General features: G+C 45.1%; 1 protein-coding gene across 2 annotated transcripts in view; it reads left to right on the top strand.

Moving 5' to 3' along the window:
- The window catches only part of MIA3 (MIA SH3 domain ER export factor 3), a 441,987-nt gene that overhangs the window by 67,208 nt on the left and 347,711 nt on the right, over positions 1-27,068 (top strand). For both annotated transcript variants that reach the window (XM_069233852.1, XM_069233851.1), the window contains exon 5: positions 22,759-23,031. In XM_069233852.1, coding sequence (XP_069089953.1) covers positions 22,759-23,031 — 273 coding nt within the window. The remainder of the gene's footprint in view (positions 1-22,758; positions 23,032-27,068) is intronic.

Below are 27,068 nucleotides of genomic sequence, written 5' to 3'. Positions count from 1 at the left end.
TTTAATTATTTACTGATCCAAGTGGTGTCTGCCATCTTGGTTCATCAAATTTTAAAAAGAGGAAAACCGAATTTGCGTCATTCTTTAGGCATCTCTGCGTGGAGATGCATGCATGGCTTAAAGATTGGCACAACCAGCAACAGTGGTTGTATTTTGTGCCTTTTTGTTTGGCTGATGATGTGCAATATCTGCAAAAAGCATTTTGCTTTTTGCCAGTGCTACAGGAACCTAAGAGTGGGCCTATTGGCTTTGCCCAAGCTTGCTTAAAAGCCAAACTATAGGTATTCTGCTCTATTAATTCTATTGTTTATTCTATATGACAAGGTGATACAGCAGTCCTCAGTTTGCTGGGAGGCTAGTAATGTATCTTGTTTTTCTTTTGGGTCGAATAGGTGCCTCCACCTACGGCTCTGGCAGGTTTAGGGTGACAGGCTCCCCGCGTATTGAGGTTGCAACCATTTTAGTTCTGCACAGAGGGATGCAAGGAGGCAGTGGTCCTGGTGGGGGTTTTACTGCTCTTGTTGACTTGCAGTGGACAGCTTTTATTAAATTTTTAGTGCAGATTAGCTAATTAGCTAAGTGTGTCTATTGAGGGAAGATGTAATGTAAATGGGGAATGATTGTCAGGATAATAACCGATTCAGAGAAGCATATAATTAATCACATGGAATTTTAATAGGCTTGGGGATAAGATTAAGAGAAGGGTCATAAATCACACAATCTAGAGTCATGAACTTAACTTGGTCTTCCTCCAGATGACCCACCAGAGAGGCACTTATGGTTGCATTCTGGGGAGAGGTCATTATAAGACATTAGCCCACTCTGGTTTTAGCTCTGGCTCAGGAGGATTGCTAGTCCGAGTAGGAACTCTACCCGTCCCTTTTTGTGGTGTGACACAAGTGGTTAAACCCCAAGAGCTGCTTTACTTTAACCTCAGTCTTTGTGGCAGGGGAAGACTAGTGGCCTTTCTATCAATGTGCCCCACATCCCAGTTACAGGCTGTCACATTAGAAAAGATTGCCACCTCGCTAATGCAACTTCTTAAAGTAGTTTCAATAATGGGAGCGGGACGTGAATTTTGTAAAAGTTGAAAGACAGATCAAGGGTTGATATCAGAGTGCATGAGGGAACCTTACACCTGGGGTACTTTACGTTTAATTTGGTTATGTCCCAGGTTCGGGTCATTTTAGAAAAGGGGTGCAAGACTTCATAGGTAAGGTGGTGCAGTTCCCATACAGAGAAAATTGTGAAACTCAGCTGTTTGCAATTTGGAATGAGATAGTTCCATCAAAATACCTAAATCTCCTCTGTGATACTGATTTGATGATGGAGATGTGGGATGTGGCCAATCATATCATGGAGTAGATCAGAGCTTCCCATTGTGAGTTTCTGGAAAACTAGTATGAACATGTTTGTGGGTGCAAAGAATTGTGTTTACAAGTAATGAAGGCTCTCAGAAAAGTTTGACAATATATGGGGTCCATAGATGCAATTCAGAGGTTTGGGACAGTCCTTCATTTAGGGATGGAGAGATCTGTACCTGCATGTAAGAAAGTGGGTTATTAATTATGGTGGATGATCGCCCACCTCAAGGAATAATGACACTAGCTCTTCAGGGTGAACCCCAAAGTCCCTAAACTATCATGAGCTGAACCCCCTGTTAGCTATGGCACAGAGCAGACAGGTTTAACACAGAACACTGTGTAAAGTATTTATACAATATAAAAACCGTAATAAGTCAAAACACCAAACAATAAAAATAGCCATTTAAAAAAAGAGTAAAATTTAATAAGCAAAATAATGCAGTATGACAAAAATCCAATAAAGAGAACCGCAGATAAGAATTTTAAAATTGTTAAGCAAAACTCGTGCTTCTAAGCGCCAAAGATAATCTATGGTCGCGGTAGACCAGGACCTAATTGTGATTTCATGCTGACTGTGATGGAACCAAGTGAGATTCCAAGCGGTTCATCCTGAATGAAAATTTTATCTTCTGACTTTGTCTTTTTATGGCGCACAAAGTCTTCCAGCAGGGCAAGCCTGAAGCTGTATCTGATGAAGTTGCATTGAAAGTGGGCACTTTTGTCACAAGGCCCCCCCTTACAGCTCGGGAAACTCTACACGTCCCTATTTTGGGGGGTTTCTGGAGCAGCTACTCTGGTTCACTCCAAAGGCTCACAGGACCTCAGGGACAACACTTAGAGGCAAGAACTCATTCCAGCAGAGGCCACAAGCAAGGTCCAGTCCAGGTCCAGGTCCAGTTGGTACTGGTAACTTCAGGAAAAAAGGCCTCTTACAACTTTTTGTGTCCCTATAACCACAGAGAAGGCCAGCAACTGACTCTTGTAGTCTTGTTTCTTGTCATGTGCAAAGAGTGTGCACAAGAGGCAGAAGGTCCATGCCTTCAGGGCTAAACTCTGGTCACAAACAGCAGATGTAGTCCTCTTCTGATTTTATGCTGGCCCAGAAAAGGAGGAGAGTTCTCTTGGGTACCTGTTTTGCTTCACTACGGACCGAGATGAAATACACACACACTGAAAAAGAATCTCTGGTATGCAATTCTTAGACTAGGAAATACATTTATTAAATCACTCTGCGACGCTCGTAAAGGAAGGTCAGTACAACCAAAAGTGCACGTTTAAAATGTGCACAATAATGAAATGAAAACATGTACAAAGAATCTTCAATCTATAAACAGCAAACATAAATGCAAAGACACAGATCTATCTATCTCTATATATATATATATATATTATATATATATATATATATATATATATATATATATATATATATATATATATATATATATATCTCTCTCTCTCTCTCTCTCTCTCTATATATATATATATATATATATATATATATATATATATATATATATATATATATTCATACACAATGCAAAGCAGAGTGAGTTAATAAATGTATTTCCTAGACTAAGAATTGCATACCAGAGATTATTTTTCTGTGTGTGTGTGTTTATGTATTTCATCTCGGTCTGTAGTGAAGCAAAACAGTACCACATTTATGGTTGGAACTAGCCAGTAAAGGTTGCCAGGGGGAGGGTTGACTCCTGGACACTCTCTAAATAATGGTGAAAAAGTTCCCAGTGGCAACCTTACCCGCTTCTTCAGCAGTTCCCATGTGCCCCTGTTAAAATCCAAGATGAGGAAACTCTTTCTCCCTTGTGCATAACTCTTGTGCCCACCCAGACGTTTTGTCAGGGACATGAGAAGTCCCTTTCCATGTGGCCGTGTTAAACCGGTTCTGGGGGTAGCTTCCCTCCCAGTGGGTTCAGAGCCAGTCTGGCTATTGTGCGCCTTGGGGACAAAAGCTTTTCCTTCCTTCGAATAAGAGTTTGCTTTAGTTCTTAAGAACAATATTTCATGTTATGTTTAAGAACGTTTTTCTCCTCCATTTTTAGACCTTTTGAAGGCACTTGTATAAGATATAGGCAGAATCCAAAGAATCTGTGCTCTTGAAACAGATTGTGTATCATCCACATGGGAGGCCGGTGAGGCACTAGAAGAAATGATTAGCAAAATAAGAGATCCAGTGTAGAAATCAGCCAACTGTTAAAATGGGTGAAGCTTTGGAAGGGATCCTGAACATACTGTGCCCAACCTCAGATAGACGTTGATCCATTTGTAGTTGTCATCAACCTTTGAACAGGAAGAAAAACACCCAATGATCCTTTGATACCTTAGCCATGGGATACTGGATTGAATAGTGCACATAAATAAAGTGCATTTTCAGTTTGCTGTTAGATTTATATTGACCTTCTTGGGGCTTTAATAATAATAATGATGAGTGAGTGATAGAAGAATAGTGTTCTGCCTTCGAACGGGTAAAATTGTTTTTCTGATATTTGGGGAAAGCATACACTGCAAAAACATAGTTTGCAAAAATGTAGACTCTACCAGACAGGCCACCAAAATCGCACATTAAAGATTTCCCTACAAAAATGCATCAGCACCTTTTCACACTATCAAGTACTTGTCCCCCAAATACACTAGGGCTAGCATTACTATGGCAAAGTAACCCAGCTCTAAAATATGTGAGGGGTTGGATTTGTGCAGGTCTTAGTTTGCGTTTTTATTTAGAGGTAGCTCACGGATATCTTGAAAATGTGGCATAGATCAGGATGATCTCAGCCTCCACAATGGTAATGTATTTTATTTAGACATCATGTGGAAAATATCTTATTTCTTTTGCAGTTTTGTATAAAGCGCGAAAATGGCCAAAATACATTACATTTTTTTAATTAAAAGGCAAATGTACAGAAGGCCGGAAGGTATAAATACATCTATACATGGGAGCATAGCAAGTCCTAGGTCGTATTTAGAAATATAGAGTAAAGGACAGCAGGGTAACAGTACAAAGCAAAAATAGACAAGTGAGAGGAGAGATGAGGAAGCAGTAAACTGAACAAGCATTTGCAATGCAGTAGGTCTCACATTTGCGAGAGTTAGAGCTATTGATATTGTAAATGCCTAATTGGACTTTCCTTGCCACATAAATTGGTCAACACTGCCTCATAATTTGTCCTTTCCTGCCACATAATTCCAGTGGTGCTGCATATAACTAAAGCACTTCCATTTACCTTCTTCCTCTATCTGCAGCAAAAATGAAAATGTTGCCATTTAGCATCCTAATTGAAATCTGCCATACTAATTCCAATACAATACCACTTTCACCATTCCCCGTCAGTGTGACACAGTAAGCTATATGGCCTCTAAATGGTTTCTGAATATCCCCATGATGTCCTTGGCAAACAGACAGCTGCGCTTTCCAGTAGTCTTCGACCTCACAAGGGTGGCTGTGAACGCACTCTCAAGTCAATGTTGTTTAGGTCAAACTCCAATTCTGTTGGGATCAAAGAACTAGTGGTCACGTTAAAGTAGAGTCCTTCCAATTAATTGTATATTCTCATGACTTTAAACCCGTATGTCTTCCAAGTAAGACGTTACCTTGACTGATTTCACCAGGTAAACAGTTACAGCTGATACAACATACATAAGTGGATACATTCCCACCTAAACAAAATCTTTAAAGCCCACCAAGTATCTGGGTAAGAGGCATTGCTCGGGCATGTTTTTTATACTTGCTAGTCCATGAACTCAGAGATACATCATTTGGGAAGATTTAAAAAATATTGTCTTGTCTTCTGAAAGTCCATTAAAACGTCCTTAAAAGATCTTTCAAGTATCCTGCTCGCTGTTCTCAATTATTTTCAACTCAAGATTTTTTGTTGTACTCAATTGACGTCGTTATTGGGTTTGGGGGACTCTGATCTTCAACCCCAAAGGCATTGGTTGAATTAAATGGGAGATGATGATGTATACTGTGGGCATGTGCAGTTTAGAGTGGAAGGCCAGAGCGCGTGGCAGGTGTACAGCAAACAAGATGGGTAAGATATCAAAGGTCAGGGGTTGTGGCTCAGGGCTGGTGTGGTGTGTGGGTGGAAGGCTGCCGTTTTTTTCGCAGACACTCATTTTCGCCATAATATAGAAAGCGTTAAAGCGGGAAGCATTGTTGCAACAAAAATGAAAGACTGATAAACGGTAGTGTCTGCAAATCTCATGGGCACTGAGTCAGTGGGTGCCCCGTACTGAAAATGTCAGGGAAACGAATCATGGCACGAGCCTAAGTTTTTCTACTTAACATCCTTCCATTTCCTTAAGTCATATTTGATAAAATACCCGGCCCCCTCACTTCCAGTAGCCCACCTCCCTCGTCGGTGAAGTAGCAGGAGATTAAGCAATCTTAACCAAGAAGAACACGGCCCCAGGCAACTGCATATCAGTCTGCTGAAACATCCCCGACCCCTGAGGAGACCATTCTCAAGGCAACGCTCACTCTTTCTAGGATCACATGGGTGCATCAGGGGTGGAAGGAACAGCGTCCAAGGATTTTGAAAGCAGTGAAGGAGAGTAGAATGAGCGCAAGTGAAAATAACTCTAATGGAATGTATTTGGAGCGCTAGTCAATAGGACGAATAATCAGTCACTCATAGAAAAAAAGCCAAACCCGATAGCATGGCCAGTACTTGTTCTGTTTGGGACCGCTGTGATGTAGCTGGTTTATCAGCCTGCTACTGTTTCATTGCCTTTAAAATGAAGGTGCTCTCAAATGGAGAGAACATAAACACGGCAGGGAAGGCCTTCGCCTGCCAAAGAATCCCGTAATTTTCCTCTTTTACTGTACGTGCTCTGCTTCCATCTTGAGAGGATTTGTTGAGAGGAGTCATTGTTTTTAATGACAGTTCCTCCAAAAAGAAAAAAAAGAAAAAGTTAGCGATGTGGAGTAACATACAGAGCTGCTGACTTTGGGACTGGGGAACCGGGCTCGAGTCCGGTGTCGGCACTATAAATTTTTTTTTTAAAAAATGCTGATCTAAATATAAACCCGTAACAAATAAAATCAAATAATAATGGCAATCAAAAGGCAGATAGATAGTGTGGGCATGCGGGAGTCCAAAAAGAAAGCGCATTAAAATTGAATGAAGAATAAAGCGCTGTAGGAAGTTGGCTCTGTATGCACTATTTCAAAGTAAGGAATAGTATGCACAGAGTCCAAGGGTTCCCCTTAGAGGTAAGATAGTGGCAAAAAGAGATAATACTAATGCTCTATTTTGTGGTAGTGTGGTCGAGCAGTAGGCTTATCAAAGGAGTAGTGTTAAGCATTTGTTTGTACGTACACGAGCAATAAATGAGGAACACACACTCAGAGACAATTCCAGGCCAATAGGTTTTTGTATAGAAAAATATCTTTTCTTAGTTTATTTTAAGAACCACAGGTTCAAATTTTACATGTAATACTTCAAATGAAAGGTATTGCAGGTAGGTACTTTAGGAACTTTGAATTAGCAAAATAGCATATACAGTTTTCACATAAATCACATATAGCTATTTTAAAACTAGACATTTAGTGCAATTTTCACAGTTCCTAGGGGGAGTAAGAGTTTGTTAGTTTTTGCAGGTAAGTAAACCACCTACGGGGTTCAAGTTTGGGTCCAAGGTAGCCCACCGTTGGGGGTTCAGAGCAACCCCAAAGTTACCACACCAGCAGCTCAGGGCCGGTCAGGTGCAGAGGTCAAAGTGGTGCCCAAAACGCATAGGCTTCAATGGAGAAGGGGGTGCCCCGGTTCCAGTCTGCCAGCAGGTAAGTACCCGCGTCTTCGGAGGGCAGGCCAGGGGGGTTTTGTAGGGCACCGGGGGGGACACAAGTCAGCACAGAAAGTACACCCTCAGGAGCACGGGGGCGGCCGGGTGCAGTGTGCAAACACGCGTCGGGTTTTCAATAGGTTTCAATGGGAGACCAAGGGGTCTCTTCAGCGATGCAGGCAAGGGGGGGGCTCCTCAGGGTAGCCACCAACTGGGCAAGGGAGAGGGCCTCCTGGGGGTCACTCCTGCACTGGAGTTCGGATCCTTCAGGTCCTGGGGGCTGCGGGTGCAGAGTCTTTACCAGGCGTAGGGATCTGAGGAACAGGCAGTCGCGGTCAGGGGGAGCCTCGGGATTCCCTCTGCAGGCGTCGCTGTGAGGGCCCAGGGGGGGCAACTCTGGCTATTCACGGTCTCGCAGTCGCTGGGGAGTCCTCCCTGAAGTGTTTGTTCTCCACAAGTCGAGCCGGGGGCGTCGGGTGCAGAGTAGCAAGTCTCACGCTTCCGGCGGGAAACGCAAGTTGTTTTAAAGTTGCTCCTTTGTTACCAAGTTGCAGTCTTGGGTGAACAGAGCCGCTGTCCTCGGGAGTTCTTGGTCCTTCTAGAGCAGGGCAGTCCTCTGAGGATTCAGAGGTTGCTGGTCCCTGGGGAAAGCGTCGCTGGAGCAGTGTCTTTAGAAGGGGGGAGACAGGCCGGTAGAGCTGGGGCCAAAGCAGTTGGTGTCTCCGTCTTCTCTGCAGGGTTTTTCAGCTTAGCTTAGCTTAGGTTGCAGGAATCTGAGTTCCTAGGTTCTGGAGAGCCCTTAAATACAAAATTTAAGGGCGTGTTTAGGTCTGGGGGGTTAGTAGCCAATGGCTACTAGCCCTGAGGGTGGGTACACCCTCTTTGTGCCTCCTCCCAAGGGGAGGGGGTCACATTCCTATCCCTATTGGGGGAATCCTCCATCTGCAAGATGGAGGATTTCTAAAAGTCAGAGTCACCTCAGCTCAGGTTGCCTTAGGGGCTGTCCTGACTGGCCAGTGACTCCTCCTTGTTTTTCTCATTATCTCCTCCGGCCTTGCTGCCAAAAGTGGGGCCGTGGCCGGAGGGGGCGGGCAACTCCACTAGCTGGAATGCCCTGGGGTGCTGTAACAAAGGGGGTGAGCCTTTTAGGCTCACCGCCAGGTGTTACAGTTCCTGCAAGGGGGAGGTGATAAGCATCTCCACCCAGTGCAGGCTTTGTTACTAGCCACAGAGTGACAAAGGCACTCTCCCCATGCGGCCAGCAACATGTCTCGAGTGTGGCAGGCTGCTAAAACCAGTCAGCCTACACGGGTAGTTGGTTAAGGTTTCAGGGGGCACCTCTAAGGTGCCCTCAGGGGTGTATGTTACAATAAAATGTACACTGGCATCAGTGTGCATTTATTGTGCTGAGAAGTTTGATACCAAACTTCCCAGTTTTCAGTGTAGCCATTATGGTGCTGTGGAGTTCGTGCATGACAGACTCCCAGACCATATACTCTTATGGCTACCCTGCACTTACAATGTCTAAGGTTTTGCCTAGACACTGTAGGGGCACAGTGCTCATGCACTGGTGGCCTCACCTATGGTATAGTGCACCCTGCCTTAGGGCTGTAAGGCCTGCTAGAGGGGTGACTTATCTATACTGAATAGGCAGTGTGAGGTTGGCATGGCACCCTGAGGGGAGTGCCATGTCGACTTACTCGTTTTGTCCTCACCAGCACACACAAGCTGGCAAGCAGTGTGTCTGTGCTGAGTGAGGGGTCCCCAGGGCGGCATAAGATATGCTGCAGCCCTTAGAGACCTTCCGTGGCATCAGGGCCCTTGGTACCAGGGGTACCAGTTACAAGGGACTTACCTGGATGCCAGGGTGTGCCAATTGTGTAAAACAAAAGTACAGGTTAGGGAAAGAACACTGGTGCTGGGGCCTGGTTAGCAAAACTTAGCATCAGCAAAGGCAAAAAGTCAGGGGGTAACCATGCCAAGGAGGCATTGCCTTACAAGCGCCTATCACCTAGGAACACCACAATGGCGTGTAGGTTCCTGGGGCGATCCTAAATAGTAAGCTGAGGCAAAAGAAACAAGGAAGAAGAAGAAACCACAAACAGCCATGCAGCGCGAGGCCAAAGGAAAAAAATAGTGCCTCATACTAACCTATATGGCCAATCGTGCAGTCATCCATGTAACAGGGTAAATCTGCAAGGCAGTAACAACCCAGCCTCAAGGTGGGACAAATGTAAAGCATTTACCAACAACATCAAGGAATTTTTGAAAGGCAGGCCCAGGAACGAATGAAATGATGGGCGTGAGATGGGCGTGGTTAATGCCCACAGATACAGATTACAACATGTCGAAGACATCGCTTGCCCGCTGCCTAGCTTGACCTAAAAAGTAAAGTTGGTATTCGTTCTATGGGAAGTCAGAAAGAAGACCAAGAGCCAGATAAGGTAGCACAAAGTTAGTACAAGAGCAACAGCCTGGCTGTACCATATTAGAAGCTAAGAAGAATCAGGAGAAATGACTAGAAGAAGGTGAGGTTAAAAAAGGGTGATCACAAAAGTTGAGTAGTAAAGAGCAGAAGAAGGGCTAATATAAAGAGTCACTGGACAAGGATATTGATTAGAACAGACATTGGATGGATATAGTTTTGATGTGCCAGCCAAAAAGAAGCCTTTTAAGGTCCTTTTATCATGTTACAAGAGAAACAGAACAGAAGAAAGCAAGATGAAGGGAGTTCCAGACTCTGGTCACACAGCTGAAAATATCTGAGCCATAACACATTTGTTTTCGGATGCTGGTAGTTCCAAAAAAAATGAGTTTCTGAGCTGTGAAAGGTCATTTGCCCCCTGTAATGCTCACCATGTTGATCAGAGAATTAGGGGTACAGAAGTGTTAAGACTTTAAGTAATACATACTTAAGGATGAAAACAAGAGGTTAAAGTTAGAGATGAAGAGGGTTGGTGCCATAATGGAACTTTGTAGTACTCCCTGCTGCACATTGCAAATGTTGACGTGCTAACATAGATTAGTCGAGTAGTGGGATACCATTTAGCCAAGCATCCTCAAAGCTAACATGCTGTTTGAGCATATTGATATTTTGGAGTTGTAGACTGTCAAAAGCAGCAGATAAGTCAAGGACAGCAAATAGACATGCTTTTCAAGTGTCAAGAATGTGTAAGTCATCATCAGAATTCTGTGGCAAGGTGGTCTTCGTACTACAAGCTTGTCTGAGCCCGGTTTGTTTCAATTTAAAACATTATTGTTAAAGATGCTGTATTGAAGTTGTAATTCAATCCAAGTGAATAAATGATGGATGCAATGCAAAGGTTGGAAGATCTCCAGCATCACAGGTTAGTTGTTTCAGCACATGAGTCTTAGCTGATCTTGAAGGCAATTCGGGAAGATGTTGGGGGGAATTGGTCCTGTTATGTGGATTTAGGATTTGCTTTTGGTTTTAATTTTCAAAAGACTAGATTGGGGAATTTCCCTGAATTACAGTCTGGTACCCCTGATGTCTACTGTAATTTTTCTTGTTTAAACACTCCCAACTCCTATCTCTTCTATATCTATAATAATTTATAATTCGAGCATCTCTCTTCATTCTCCAGTAGTCTGTGGCCATCCGCACCCTGCCCTATCCCTTCCCATAAAACTGCTTGTTTTCTTCTTGCTGGCCTCCATTTTCAAGTACTGTTCACTAGGTCACTAGTTCTCCATTCTTTCCCACCCCTTAATTTCCTTGCTTGGTCTTTCGCCAGCTTTAATCTTTATTTCTCTGACTATAGACTATATTGGCTATATAGTTGGATCCCTCAGCACTCTTCTCTAACCCCCATCACATACATAGCATTCAATATTGCACCTTAAACTAAACATTGCACATACACATCCAGCATAGATATACAATATAGCAAGGTATCACCGTGCTTATAACTGCACTCTACAACAGGGCACACCAAGTACTATTATGCAACAGAACACAGTAACACTGAACGCATAACAATCCAAATTTGCCATTATTTAGTATTATGGCACCTAATAGCACTTACTACCAACAATTGCCTTACACACATCCACTTCAGCTGTGCAATAGGCATGCATACGATCCTTGAAGATACGTCATCAACCACCAAAATCAGTCACCCCCAGCTCATTAAAGTGGACCAATTTAGCTAACATGAGAATATGCCAATTCACACTACTTCATTAATAACACACTCTAGTCTGCAATAGAATAAATGAATGAGAGGGATTTATAAAGCGCCCCGCTACTTCAATGTGTGTCCCGACGCTGTAATCTCGTAGTCAGGATAGTAAAAAGATGTGCTACTGTACTGAGAAAAGATACGTTTTTAGAACTTTATGACAAGGTGGTTCAGGAGAAAGACCGCAGAGAAATTCCAAGTCTTAGCTGGTTAAACCTTGGGAAGGTGATAAGCAAAGCTGAGGCCGAGACCAAGGATCTGGAAGTCTGATAGTGCCCGATTCTTCTAATCAGATACCGCGGACCATGCTATTAGCATGGCCAGTGTGAAATGGTGAGAGCTTTTAAGATAATCCTTTTTTTTAACTGGTAACCAGTACAGCTCTCGAAGATTCTGAGTAATATGCATTCTCTGAGGGATATCCAAGATCAAGGAAGCAGCTACATTTTGAACCAATTGAAATTTCTTGGTCAGCTTGTCAAGGAGGCCACGATACAAGCTAATAGTGTAGTCCAATTTCGAGGTTATATGGGGATAAACCTTGCTTGTCCAGGAACTTCCTGAGTGATCTGAGTAAAGAAAACGAGTGGCAACAACAAAGGTGATTTGAGGTGAAAAAAAAAAGACAGCTTGTCATCTATTTTCACACCCAGACTACTGGCTGATAAAGGGATAAAGGGTGCAGGAGGGAGGCGAGTCCCTAGGCCAGAAGCAAATCCTCTTTCATATGGCCAAATAGGAGGATCTCAGTTTTATCCACATTAAAAAGCAGGTGGCTTTCTCACAAGCAATGCTGAGTAGCAGAGACGCAGGCTTTAAAAGCCTCTGCCATGATGGAAGAAGAATCATCAACTATCGGGAGCAGCATAAGAGACAAATCTTAAGGTTGTAAGATTCTATGAATTTGGTCAGGGGAGCCAGATAGATGTTGAATAATGTGGGGCTCAAAGAACAGCCCTAAGGGACTCAATAGACAAGCTTACTTGCTGATAACAGCCAGGGAGCAACCACACTTCTTGTTTTCCCTCCTCAAGTAAAGATCTCAACCATCGCCAAGTAGTCCCTGCCTATGCCAAACTCAAACAGGTGTTGTCATAGGATGGGGTTGGTGGGCGGCACTGGACAAGATTGAATCCAAAAAAATCTGCAGGATTGCCTGGAGGGTGGTATACTAATATTCAGAGAAAGAAAATTTCAGTGAGACGGTGATACAAAATCCAAGGTTCTCCGTTCCCTCACATTTTCAGTCTGAAACATGGCACACTTCAAATGATTATAACGAATAATAACGATGTCACCCCCTACATTAGCTTCTCTATGTCATCAAAATATAACATCGCTGGGAGGGACTCCTTGCTCTAAATCCAGGTTAGAGTCAGACTGCAGCCAGTCAAAACATGGCATCGAGATTACCAGCTGACAATATATGGAAAATATAGAGCATGTTTGAGCAAGGGTATATACAAATCTCTGAACCATTAAATAAATCTGGCTTGGAGTATCGTAAGTGATGCATTGCCATTCCACAAACGCCAGTAAAAGAACAACATAAATGACTTTGTGGCCCATTATTATTTCTTTCAAAGAAATCCTTACAGGGGCTGGATTTCAAGACACACATCTGAAGACTGGTGTGTTGTGGGCACTTCTCTTTGTGTGGTGATGACTCTCGCTACCCTCATTTAATTGTTTTTACAGTTGGGCTGATAATTTGCTTTTGTTGTTCCGTAGGTGGTCTATGACAGTAGTCTAGTCATCAGGCATTAATGGCTGGAGGCCACATGAGTAGGTTGCTATGTTCTTTCTTGGATACTGCAAAGTCTATCTTTAATCCTAGGGTTTTCGATTAGTTCATGACTGGGATTTGGTGTCCCTGGATGGTGATGGCCTGGTAGATGAGAGGCATTGTTTAAGTTGGTCTTATGTATTTTTGTATTTATGTAGTCTTTGTATAGCACGGCCATGACCAACAAAAAGTGTTGCAAAGCATTTCATATAGTGGAGAGAATAGGTTTGCAGATATCACAGGATACCTGTATTAAAATTTGGTGTGCTCTATAGGGGGTTTACGCTGAAAGAGACATAAGAGTATGATATAGTTGGTGTGTGTATGTGCATTTGCATTGCCATTTTATTCTTCAGTTTACTAAAATAAACATTAAGGCATATAAGGTTTTTACAAACAAAAACTAAAATCCTAATTTGTAATCCCACTTTACATACTAATCAATAGGATTTGCAGAGTTTCACAGTTAGAAGCAGCCAGAAAAACAACCAGGTTGATGCTGAACCTAATGGCCTCTAATATTTGATCAACCATGCATGAAGCTAGTTGTCAAAATGTATGTGCAGAGCTGCCATCAGTGAATACCATTCTGTTTTCCTCTCCTTATATAGGTTCCGCTCATCTTTGAGAACTGTTTTAATTGTATTATTCTGTCACTGTTTACTACTAGGAGGCAGTAGTAGGTAAGAAAAGGGTCTTACAACAGGGCATTGTTGTGGATAGTGATATTAGGCCTCCCCCTGCATCCTTAAACTGAGTGCTGTAATTGGTCAGAAGGTAAATGTTTTGAGCAGCCATTGGAATGAGCTTTGTTTATGAATTGTTATGGTCAAAAGGTAGACACCGTGTTCAAATGATGTCACATTGTGATCACAGACTTCTCGGGATCATGGATCGAAGCAACCCACATGTATCAGAAGCATATGTTCGGTGGCATGTGTAGCTGCAGATACACATGCTGTGCACAGTCCGCAGTCTGGTGTTGGGTCGGAGTTTTACAAGTTGTTTTTCTTCAAAGAAGTCTTTTCGAGTCACGAGACCGAGGGACTCCTCCCACTTCGGTTCCATTGCGCATGGGCGTCGACTCCATCTTAGATTGTTTTTTTTCCGCCATCGGGTTCGGACGTGTTCCTATTCGCTCTGTGTTTCGGGTCGGAAAGTTAGTCAGAATCAACGGAAAATTCGTCGGTATTGTTTCGTTCGGTATCGGGATAGTTAGGGCAAATCGACACCGAGCCTTAAAGAGCTCCGGTAACCCTTCGGGGTATTTTCGATCCCCCGTCGGGGCCTGGTCGGCCCGACCGCGTGCAACATCGAGACTGATGGAACGGACCCCGTTCCGATTCTGTCCTAAATGCCACAGTAAATATCCTTATACAGACCAACATTTGGTCTGTAACTTGTGCCTGTCCCCCGAGCACAAGGAAGAGTCGTGTGAGGCCTGTCGCGCGTTTCGGTCGAGAAAAACGCTCAGGGACCGAAGAGCCAGGAGGTTGCAGATGGATGCCACGCCGACAGGACAACAAGGGTTCGAGGAGGAGGAAGAAGAAGAAACTTTCTCCATCCGCGATTCGGATTCCGAAGAATTTGACGTCGACGAGCAACCAACCGTGAGTAAGACGTCGAAAGAAAGATCACACGAGAAAACAGACAAAGCCCAGGGGACGCCACTGCCAACAGGCCATGGCATAACCCATAAAGTAGGTGACCGTCCATCGGCACCGAAAAAGGGCGAGCTGGTGCCGAAGTCGTCCGACTCAGGTCGAGACACAGGCACGCAACACTCTCGGGACAGAGAGAGTGGTGCAGAAAAGGCTCGACACCGAGATAGCGGCACCGAAGCTACTCGACACAGAGACAGCGGCACCGAAGCTGCTCGGCACAGAGATAGCGGCACCGAAGATGGTCGGCACCGAGAGGCCAAGACCCCGAAAAAGAGAAAGATCTCGTCGGAGCCTAAAACAACTAAAGACACGGTTTCGGTGCCAAAACACCCGGCAACCGAACCAAAAACCAGTTCCTACTCAGAGGAACAATCACTGTCCTCCCAACTAAAAAGACACAGATTTGAGGAGGAATTACAAACTACAGAGGTAGATCACACGCAACAGCGGATCTTTATCCAAAGGGGTACAGGGAAAATCAGCACTCTTCCCCCAATCAGAAGGAAAAGGAAACTTGACTTCCAGCAACAAGACAAGCCACCACAAGCAAAGGTGGTAAAGAGGGCAACTCCACCACCCTCTCCACCACAGTCAACTCATGTATCACCGGCACAGACTCCACCACACTCACCAGCTCATACCACCATGAGCCAGGATGATCAGGCAGCATGGGACCTCTATGATGCTCCAGTATCGGACAATAGTCCAGAGTCGTACCCAACTAAACCCTCACCACCTGAGGACAGTACAGCATATGCACAGGTGGTAGCTAGGGCAGCCGAATTTCATAATGTATCTCTACATTCGGAGCCTATTGAGGATGACTTCCTCTTTAACACCCTGTCCTCCACCCACAGCCATTATCAAAGCCTTCCCATGCTCCCGGGAATGCTAAGGCACGCTAAACAGATTTTCAAGGAGCCTGTTAAAAGCAGAGCAATAACTCCAAGGATGGAGAAAAAATACAAGGCACCGCCCACAGACCCTGCTTTTATTACATCACAACTGACACCAGATTCAGTAGTCGTAGGAGCAGCTCGTAAAAGAGCCAACTCGCAAACATCAGGCGACGCACCACCTCCGGACAAGGAGAGCTGCAAGTTTGATGCAGCGGGGAAAAGGGTTGCAGCACAAGCTGCAAATCAGTGGCGAATCGCCAACTCGCAAGCACTCCTAGCGCGATACGACAGGGCCCATTGGGACGAGATGCAACATCTCATCGAGCACCTCCCCAAAGAATTCCAAAAACGAGCGAAACAAGTGGTTGAAGAGGGGCAAAATATCTCCAACAACCAAATACGTTCTTCTATGGATGCAGCAGATACAGCTGCAAAAACAATAAATACTGCTGTGACAATAAGGAGGCACGCATGGCTGCGCACATCTGGCTTCAAACCTGAGATACAACAGGCAGTGCTCAACATGCCGTTCAATGAACAGCAATTGTTTGGCCCAAAAGTGGACACTGCAATTGAAAAATTAAAGAAGGACACTGACACAGCCAAAGCCATGGGCGCACTCTATTCCCCGCAGGGCAGAGGCACATTTGGCACATTTCGCAAAACAACTTTCAGAGGAGGGTTTCGAGGTCAAGCCACAGAAGCCAGCACCTCACAAACAAGACCACCTACCTACCAGGGACAATATCAAAGGGGTGGCTTTCGAGGACAATACAGAAGGGGCCAATTCCCAAGAAACCGGGGAAAGTTTCAGGGTCCCAAAACCCCTCAAACTAAGCAGTGACTCACAAGTCACACAACCCCTTCACACAACACCAGTGGGGGGAAGACTAAGCCAGTTCCACAAATCATGGGAGGAAATAACTACAGACACTTGGGTCTTAGCAATTATCCAGCATGGTTATTGCATAGAATTTCTCCAACTCCCTCCAAACGTCCCACCGAAAACACACAATATGTCAAAACAGCATATAGACCTTCTAGGACTAGAAGTTCAAGCATTACTGCAAAAAGACGCAATAGAATTAGTACCAAAAACACAAAAGAACACAGGAGTTTACTCACTGTACTTTCTAATACCGAAAAAAGACAAAACTCTGAGACCAATATTAGATCTCAGAACACTAAACACCTACATCAAATCAGACCACTTTCACATGGTCACGTTACAAGACGTAATACCACTACTGAAACAGCAAGACTACATGACAACGTTAGATCTAAAAGACGCGTTGTAGGAAGTTGGCTCTGTATGTGCTATTTCAAAGTAAGGAATAGCATGCACAGAGTCCAAGGGTTCCCCTTAGAGGTAAAATAGTGGTAAAAAATAGATAATACTAATGCTCTATTTTGTGGTAGTGTGGTCGAGCAGTAGGCTTATCCAAGGAGTAGTGTTAAGCATTTGTTGTACATACACATAGACAATAAATGAGGTACACACACTCAGAGACAAATCCAGCCAATAGGTTTTGTTATAGAAAAATATCTTTTCTTAGTTTATTTTAAGAACCACAGGTTCAAATTCTACATGTAATATCTCATTCGAAAGGTATTGCAGGTAAGTACTTTAGGAACTTCAAATCATCAAAATTGCATGTATACTTTTCAAGTTATTCACAAATAGCTGTTTTAAAAGTGGACACTTAGTGCAATTTTCACAGTCCCTAGGGGAGGTAAGTATTTGTTAGGTTAACCAGGTAAGTAGGACACTTACAGGGCTTAGTTCTGGGTCCAAGGTAGCCCACCGTTGGGGGTTCAGAGCAACCCCAAAGTCACCACACCAGCAGCTCAGGGCCGGTCAGGTGCAGAGTTCAAAGTGGTGCCCAAAACACATAGGCTAGAATGGAGAGAAGGGGGTGCCCCGGTTCCGGTCTGCTTGCAGGTAAGTACCCGCGTCTTCGGAGGGCAGACCAGGGGGGTTTTGTAGGGCACCGGGGGGGACACAAGCCCACACAGAAATTTCACCCTCAGCGGCGCGGGGGCGGCCGGGTGCAGTGTAGAAACAGGCGTCGGGTTCGCAATGTTAGTCTATGAGAGATCTCGGGATCTCTTCAGCGCTGCAGGCAGGCAAGGGGGGGATTCCTCGGGGAAACCTCCACTTGGGCAAGGGAGAGGGACTCCTGGGGGTCACTTCTCCAGTGAAAGTCCGGTCCTTCAGGTCCTGGGGGCTGCGGGTGCAGGGTCTCTCCCAGGCGTCGGGACTTTAGGTTCAAAGAATCGCGGTCAGGGGAAGCCTCGGGATTCCCTCTGCAGGCGGCGCTGTGGGGGCTCAGGGGGGACAGGTTTTGGTACTCACAGTATCAGAGTAGTCCTGGGGTCCCTCCTGAGGTGTCGGATCTCCACCAGCCGAGTCGGGGTCGCCGGGTGCAGTGTTGCAAGTCTCACGCTTCTTGCGGGGAGCTTGCAGGGTTCTTTAAAGCTGCTGGAAACAAAGTTGCAGCTTTTCTTGGAGCAGGTCCGCTGTCCTCGGGAGTTTCTTGTCTTTTCGAAGCAGGGGCAGTCCTCAGAGGATGTCGAGGTCGCTGGTCCCTTTGGAAGGCGTCGCTGGAGCAGGATCTTTGGAAGGCAGGAGACAGGCCGGTGCGTTTCTGGAGCCAAGGCAGTTGTCGTCTTCTGGTCTTCCGCTGCAGGGGTTTTCAGCTAGGCAGTCCTTCTTCTTGTAGTTGCAGGAATCTAATTTTCTAGGGTTCAGGGTAGCCCTTAAATACTAAATTTAAGGGCGTGTTTAGGTCTGGGGGGTTAGTAGCCAATGGCTACTAGCCCTGAGGGTGGGTACACCCTCTTTGTGCCTCCTCCCAAGGGGAGGGGGTCACAATCCTAACCCTATTGGGGGAATCCTCCATCTGCAAGATGGAGGATTTCTAAAAGTTAGAGTCACTTCAGCTCAGGACACCTTAGGGGCTGTCCTGACTGGCCAGTGACTCCTCCTTGTTTTTCTCATTATTTTCTCCGGCCTTGCCGCCAAAAGTGGGGCCTGGCCGGAGGGGGCGGGCAACTCCACTAGCTGGAGTGTCCTGCTGGGTTGGCACAAAGGAGGTGAGCCTTTGAGGCTCACCGCCAGGTGTGACAATTCCTGCCTGGGGGAGGTGTTAGCATCTCCACCCAGTGCAGGCTTTGTTACTGGCCTCAGAGTGACAAAGGCACTCTCCCCATGGGGCCAGCAACATGTCTCGGTTTGTGGCAGGCTGCTAAAACTAGTCAGCCTACACAGATAGTCGGTTAAGTTTCAGGGGGCACCTCTAAGGTGCCCTCTGGGGTGCATTTTATAATAAAATGTACACTGGCATCAGTGTGCATTTATTGTGCTGAGAAGTTTGATACCAAACTTCCCAGTTTTCAGTGTAGCCATTATGGTGCTGTGGAGTTCGTGTTTGACAGGCTCCCAGACCATATACTCTTATGGCTACCCTGCACTTACAATGTCTAAGGTTTTGTTTAGACACTGTAGGGGTACCATGCTCATGCACTGGTACCCTCACCTATGGTATAGTGCACCCTGCCTTAGGGCTGTAAGGCCTGCTAGAGGGGTGTCTTACCTATACTGCATAGGCAGTGAGAGGCTGGCATGGCACCCGGAGGGGAGTGCCATGTCGACTTACTCGTTTTGTCCTCACTAGCACACACAAGCTGGCAAGCAGTGTGTCTGTGCTGAGTGAGAGGTCTCCAGGGTGGCATAAGACATGCTGCAGCCCTTAGAGACCTTCCTTGGCATCAGGGCCCTTGGTACTAGAAGTACCAGTTACAAGGGACTTATCTGGATGCCAGGGTCTGCCAATTGTGGATACAAAAGTACAGGTTAGGGAAAGAACACTGGTGCTGGGGCCTGGTTAGCAGGCCTCAGCACACTTTCAATTGTAAACATAGCATCAGCAAAGGCAAAAAGTCAGGGGGCAACCATGCCAAGGAGGCATTTCCTTACACGCGTATTTCCATATACCGATACATCCCTCGCACAGGAAATACCTAAGGTTCGTATTCAAAGGAATACATTACCAATTCAAAGTGTTGCCATTCGGAATAACAACAGCACCAAGAGTCTTTACAAAATGTCTAGCAGTAGTAGCTGCACATATCAGGAGGCAGCAAATACACGTGTTCCCGTACCTAGACGATTGGTTAATCAAAACCAACTCGCTAACAAAGTGTTCACACCACACAGATTATGTTATACAAGCCCTTTACAAACTGGGTTTCTCCATCAACTATGCAAAGTCACACCTTTTGCCGTGTCAAACACAGCAATACTTAGGAGCGACAATCAACACAACAAAAGGGATCGCCACTCCAAGTCCACAAAGGGTTCAGAATTTTCACAAGGTGATAAAAGCTATGTATCCAACACAAAAGATACACGCAAAGATGGTATTAAAACTCCTAGGCATGATGTCCTCATGCATAGCCATTGTCCCAAACGCAAGATTGCACATGCGGCCCTTACAACAGTGCCTAGCATCACAATGGTCACATGCAGAGGGTCAACTTCTAGATCTGGTGTTGATAGACCGCCAAACATACCTCTCGCTTCTATGGTGGAACAGTACAAATTTAAACAAAGGGCGGCCTTTCCAAGACCCAGTGCCACAATACGTGATAACAACAGATGCTTCCATGACAGGGTGGGGAGCACACCTCAATCAACACAGCATCCAAGGACAATGGGACATACATCAAAGAAAGTTTCATATAAATCACCTAGAATTGTTAGCAGTATTTCTAGCGTTGAAAGCATTCCAACCAATGATAACCCACAAATACATTCTTGTCAAAACAGACAACATGACGACAATTTATTATTTAAACAAACAGGGGGGAACACACTCGACACAGTTGTGTCTCCTAACACAAAAAATATGGCATTGGGCAATTCACAACCACATTCGCCTAATAGCACAGTTTATTCCAGGGATCCAGAACCAGCTAGCAGACAATCTCTCTCGGGATCACCAACAGGTCCACGAATGGGAAATTCACCCCCGAATCCTGAACACTTACTTCCAAATTTGGGGAACACCTCAAATAGATCTATTTGCAACAAAAGAAAACGCAAAATGCCAAACCTTCGCATCCAGGTACCCACACCGGCAGTCTCAAGGCAATGCTCTATGGATGAATTGGTCAGGGATATTTGCGTACGCTTTTCCCCCTCTCCCTCTCCTTCCATATCTAGTAAACAGATTGAGTCAAAGCAAACTCAAACTCATACTAATAGCACCAACATGGGCAAGACAACCTTGGTATACCACACTACTAGACCTGTCAGTACTACCTCATGTCAAACTACCCAACAGGCCAGATCTGTTAACACAACACAAACAACAGATCAGGCATCCAAACCCAGCATCGCTGAATCTAGCAATTTGGCTCCTGAAATCCTAGAATTTGGACACTTGAACCTCACACAAGAGTGTATGGAGGTCATAAAACAAGCTAGACGACCATCCACTAGACACTGCTATGCAAGTAAATGGAAAAGATTTGTTTGTTACTGCCATAATAATCAAGTCCAACCATTGCATGCATCTCCAAAAGATGTAGTAGGATAGTTACTACATTTACAGAAATCAAATCTAGCTTTCTCTTCCATAAAAATACATCTCGCAGCAATATCTGCTTACCTGCAGATTACTCATTCAACTTCCCTATTTAGAATACCTGTCATTAAAGCGTTTATGGAGGGCCTAAAGAGAATTATACCACCAAGGACACCACCTGTTCCTTCATGGAACCTCAACATTGTCTTGACAAGGCTCATGGGTCCACCTTTCGAACCCATGCATTCTTGTGAAATGCAATACTTAACGTGGAAAGTTGCATTTCTCATTGCCATCACATCTCTAAGAAGAGTAAGTGAAATACAGGCGTTTACCATACAAGAACCATTTATTCAAATACACAAAAATAAGGTCGTTCTAAGAACAAATCCAAAATTCTTACCAAAGGTTATCTCACCGTTCTACTTAAACCAAACAGTGGAATTACCAGTGTTCTTCCCACAGCCAGATTCAATAGCTGAAAGAGCACTACATACATTAGACATCAAGAGAGCACTAATGTACTACATTGACAGGACAAAAGAAATTAGGAAGACAAAACAGCTATTTATTGCCTTCCAAAAACCTCATACAGGAAATCCAATTTCAAAACAAGGTATCGCCAGGTGGATAGTAAAGTGCATCCAAACCTGCTATCTTAAAGCAAAGAGAGAACTGCCTATTACACCAAAGGCACACTCAACCAGAAAGAAAGGTGCTACTATGGCCTTTCTAGGAAATATTGCAATGACCGAAATATGTAAGGCAGCAACATGGTCTACGCCTCATACATTTACTAAACACTACTGTGTAGATGTGTTATCTGCACAACAGGCCACAGTAGGTCAAGCCGTACTAAGAACATTATTTCAAACTACGTCCACTCCTACAGGCTGAACCACCGCTTTTGGGGAGATAACTGCTTACTAGTCTATGCACAGCATGTGTATCTGCAGCTACACATGCCATTGAACGGAAAATGTCACTTACCCAGTGTACATCTGTTCGTGGCATTAGTCGCTGCAGATTCACATGCACCCACCCGCCTCCCCGGGAGCCTGTAGCCGTTTAGAAGTAGTTCTTGAACATTTGTACATTTGTAAATATATTACATTAAACCTTCATTTTGTACATACGTATTTATTCCATTGCATGGGCACTATTATTAGCATACACAACTCCTACCTCACCCTCTGCGGGGAAAACAATCTAAGATGGAGTCGACGCCCATGCGCAATGGAACCGAAGTGGGAGGAGTCCCTCGGTCTCGTGACTCAAAAAGACTTCTTCGAAGAAAAACAACTTGTAACACTCCGACCCAACACCAGACGGCGGACTATGCACAGCATGTGAATCTGCAGCGACTAATGCCACGAACAGATGTACACTGGGTAAGTGACATTTTCATAACTCTACGTCTCATTCCTTGGTCTTCTGTTTACTTTAGAAACTGGAAATGACACTGAGGACCAAGAAGCAAGCCCAACAGAAGCGGCTGAACAGGACTCGGCTGACAATGATATGGAAAGGCCTCCTTGGTTTCCAAAGGATGGCGAGGGTAAGCCACGGCCAAAAATAAGCCTCTCCGAAGAGCCTAATGACCTTTCAATGGAAATGACTAATGAGAGTGATCGATCTAAGCAAGAAGAGGAGGCTGGAGATGCGTCCTCTTTCGGGGCAACTGACCCAGTAGAAATCGGTGTGCATGGCGTGCATCAAGGTAAGACGAGTTAAAACTTTGGGGCGAAGCTTGGAAAACTGATTATCAGTGGTTTCATTTAATAGAAATCCTTAACGAAATAGTACTGGCCAAATGGATATATGACTTGGATAGGTCCCGCAAGGTTAAATGTAAAAATTTGTTGTATTGAATGATCAATAGCAATATACACATCACTGTGTATCTCGAAAGGCTTTTGGATAAAAAAAAAGGTTTTTGCTGTCTCCATTGCAAATGTTCTGTGTTGTACGTCTTCGGATGATCAAATGAAAGCACAACCTAAAGAAAAGGAGGCCTAGGATATGAAAGCAATAACGAGCAACCCAGAATGTTCACATGAACCTGGGTGCAATTATTAATGAGGCACACATGCACGTGAAACTCACTCTACGAAAAATTCTATTTAGGCAGAACATTTTGCCACAGACTAAATCAGCCAAACTGTTAGTAAGTCTCTTGGATAGATACACTACAAGCAGTATCCAACTATTTTATTGCTGTAAAGCGAGTTTCATGTCACTGTGTGCCTCATTAATAGGAGGTGAAGGCAGGCCTGGAATATATTTTGAGAGCAGCCTCATGTTGCACTGAAGGTATGTGATATTCTCAAAGATAATATGAACAAATAAATAATCTTAGTGTGTTTTTCCAAATTTGTTGAGCTAAAAAGTCATAAGTTTCATGAGCAGGTCATAAGAGAAATGTATGAAATAACAATAATTTGCGGTGTAATATCAATATTTCGCCTTGGCAGCAAATCATGTATATATGTGCCTGCTCACTCCGGGCTGCATTGGGTGATGTATAGGTTGAAACCCCTACCCATCCAGCCACGAAAACAGCTCCTTACCTCCAGTCCACTGGCAGCTTTCCCTTTATCCTGCTTTACCAGTCCAAGCCTCCTCAAGGTAGACAGCTAGCACCATTTCGGAAACATGTTTTACATGGCCTCTTTTCAAGCATTTCCTGTGCTCTTTCCATCACAGGCTCAGATATCTGGAGCCTTAGCAGGTAGCAAATCTACCTTGTTTGTAATAGTTACACCTATCTCTTTAAAGGTGAGTGAATGGGCAACATTGGTTTCTTCACAAGTACATATGTTATCTCTATTGATAAATAGTATATTGCCATTGTACTAATAGCATTTTTAGTTAAGTTGTAGGCAGATTATCCAGTGGGCCTCTAATGCAGCGATGTACAACTTTGGTTCACAAGGGTCAGATCCATGTCTACTTTGACATAGGTTCTAATGGGATCAATTTACCTGTTGTGCATCTACGTGGCATTGATTTACGGACTGCCCTGCATTCCCTGGGTCATGTTGGACACCGCTGCTCTAAAATGAAGAACTGCGGTCTACTCTAATGCTCTGATGCCATGTTAAAGGCAATTGACAACTGCAATCTGTACTGTGGTACAATTTCAACAAACACTCTATAAGCAAATTTATTTTTTAAATTGAGAAACAAGTGGATTCTTTTATATATACAAAAGGCATGGGGCATAGCTCTAGTGTTCAATCACTATTTGAATATATACATATATATATATAGACATATATGTAGGAAGTTGGTTCTGTATGCACCATTTCAAAGTAAGAAATAGCATGCACAGAGTCCAAGGGTTCCCCTTAGAGGTAAGATAGTGGCAAAAAGAGATAATTCTAATGCTCTATTTTGTGGTAGTGTGGTCGAGCAGTAGGCTTATCAAAGGAGTAGTGTTAAGCATTTGTTGTACACACACAGGCAATAAATGAGGAACACATACTCCAAGACAGTTCCAGGCCAGTAGTTATCTTTTCTTAGTTTATTTTAAGAACCACAGGTTCAAGATTTACAAACAATACTTTAAATGAAAGGTATTTCACTCAGGTATCTTAGGAACTTTGAATCATAACAATAGCATGTACAGTTTTGGCAAAAATGGCAATAAGCTATTTGAAAATTGGACACAGTGCAAAATCCAACAGTTCCTGGGGGAGGTAAGTATTTGTTAGTTTCACAGGTAAGTAAAGCACTTATAGGGTTCAAAGTTGGGTCCAAGGTAGCCCACCATTGGTGGTTCAGGGCAACCCCAAAGTTACCACACCAGCAACACTGGGCCGGTCAGGTGCAGGGGTCAAAGTGGTGCCCAAAACACATAGGCTTCAATGGAGATAGGGGTACCCCGGTTCTAGTCTGCCAGCAGGTAAGTACCCGCGACTTGAGGGCAGACCAGGGGGGGTTTGTAGGGCACCGGGGGGACACAAGCAGGCACAGAAAGTACACCCTAAGCTGCACAGGGGCGGCCAGGTGCAGAGTGCAAACAGGCGTCGGGTTTGCAATAGGTTTCAATGGGAGACCCAGGGGTCTCTTCAGTGATGCAGGCAGGTAAGGGGGTGGGGGGGAGCTCCTCAGGGTAGCCACCACCTGGGCTAGGAAGAGTGCCGCCTGGGGGTCGCTCCTGCACTGGAGGTCGGATCCGTCAGGTCCTGGGGCTGCGGGTGCAGTGTGTTTACCAGGCGTTGGATTCTTTGAAGCAGGCAGTTGCGGTCAGGGGGAGCCTCCGGATTCCCTCTGCAGGCGTCGCTGTGGGGGTTTAGGGGGGTCAACTCTCGCTACTCACTGGCTCGCAGTCGCTGGGGAGTCCTCCCTGTAGTGTTGGTTTTCCGCAGGTGGAGCCGGGGGCATCGGGTGCACAGTGGAAAGTCTCACGCTTCCGGCGGGAAACGTGTGGTCTTTAAAAGTTGCTTCTTTGTTGCAAAGTTGCAGTTTCTTTGGAACAGGGCCGCTGTCCTCAGGAGTTCTTGGTCCTTTTAGATGCCGGGTAGTCCTCTGAGGCTTCAGAGGTCGCTGGACCCTGGGGGATGCGTCGCTGTTGCAGTTTTTCTTGAAGTGGGGAGACAGGCCGGTAGGGCTGGGGCCAAAGCAGTTGGTGTCTCCGTCTTCTCTGCAGGGCTTCAGGTCAGCAGTCCTTCTTCGTCTTCAGGTTGCAGGAATCTATCTTCCTAGGTTCTGGGGGGCCCTAAATACTCGATTTAGGGGTGTGTTTAAGTCTGGGAGGATAGTAGCCAATGGCTACTAGCCCTGAGGGTGGCTACACCCTCTTTGTGCCTCCTCCCGGTGGGGAGGGGGTCACATCCCTAATCCTATTGGGGGAATTCTCCATCTGCAAGATGGAGGATTTCTAAAAGTCAGAGTCACCTTAGGGGTTGTCCTGACTGGCCAGTGACTCCTCCTTGTTTTTCTCATTATCTCCTCCGGCCTTGGCGCCAAAAGTGGGGGCTGTGGCCGGAGGGGCGGGCATCTCCACTAGGTGGGATGCCGTGTGGCGCTGTAACCAAGGGGGTGAGCCTTTGAGGCTCACCACCAGGTGTTACAGTTCCTGCAGGGGGAGGTGAGAAGCACCTCCACCCGGTACAGGCTTTGTTCCTGGCCACAGAGTGACAAAGGCACTCTCCCCATGTGACCAGCAACATGTCTGGTGTGTGGCAGGCTGGTAAAACTAGTCAGCCCACACTGGAAGTAGGGTATGTTTTCAGGGGGCATCTCTAAGATGCCCTCTGGGTGTATTTCACAATAAAATGTACACTGGCATCAGTGTACATTTATTGTGCTGAGAAGTTTGATACCAAACTTCCCAGTTTTCAGTGTAGCCATTATGGTGCTGTGGAGTTTGTGTTTGACAGACTCCCAGACCATATACTCTTATGGCTACCCTGCACTTACCATGTCTAAGATTTTGCTTAGACACTGTAGGGGCATAGTGCTCATGCACGTATGCCCTCACCTGTGGTATAGTGCACCCTGCCTTAGGGCTGTAAGGCCTGCTAGAGGGGTGACGTGGCTATGCCATAGGCAGTGTGAGGTTGGCATGGCATGTCGACTTAGTCATTTTCTCCCCACCAGCACACACAAGCTGGCAAGCAGTGTGTGTGTGCTGAGTGAGGGGTCTCCAGGGTAGCATAAGACATGCTGCAGCCCTTAGAGACCTTCCCTGGCATCAGGGCCCTTGGTACCAGGGGTACCAGTTACAAGGTACTTACCTGGATGCCAGGG

This window comes from Pleurodeles waltl, chromosome 5 (genome assembly GCF_031143425.1).
Source record: "Pleurodeles waltl isolate 20211129_DDA chromosome 5, aPleWal1.hap1.20221129, whole genome shotgun sequence".
In the NCBI taxonomy this organism is placed as follows: domain Eukaryota; kingdom Metazoa; phylum Chordata; class Amphibia; order Caudata; family Salamandridae; genus Pleurodeles; species Pleurodeles waltl.
This window is presented reverse-complemented; position numbering and strand designations above follow the sequence as displayed.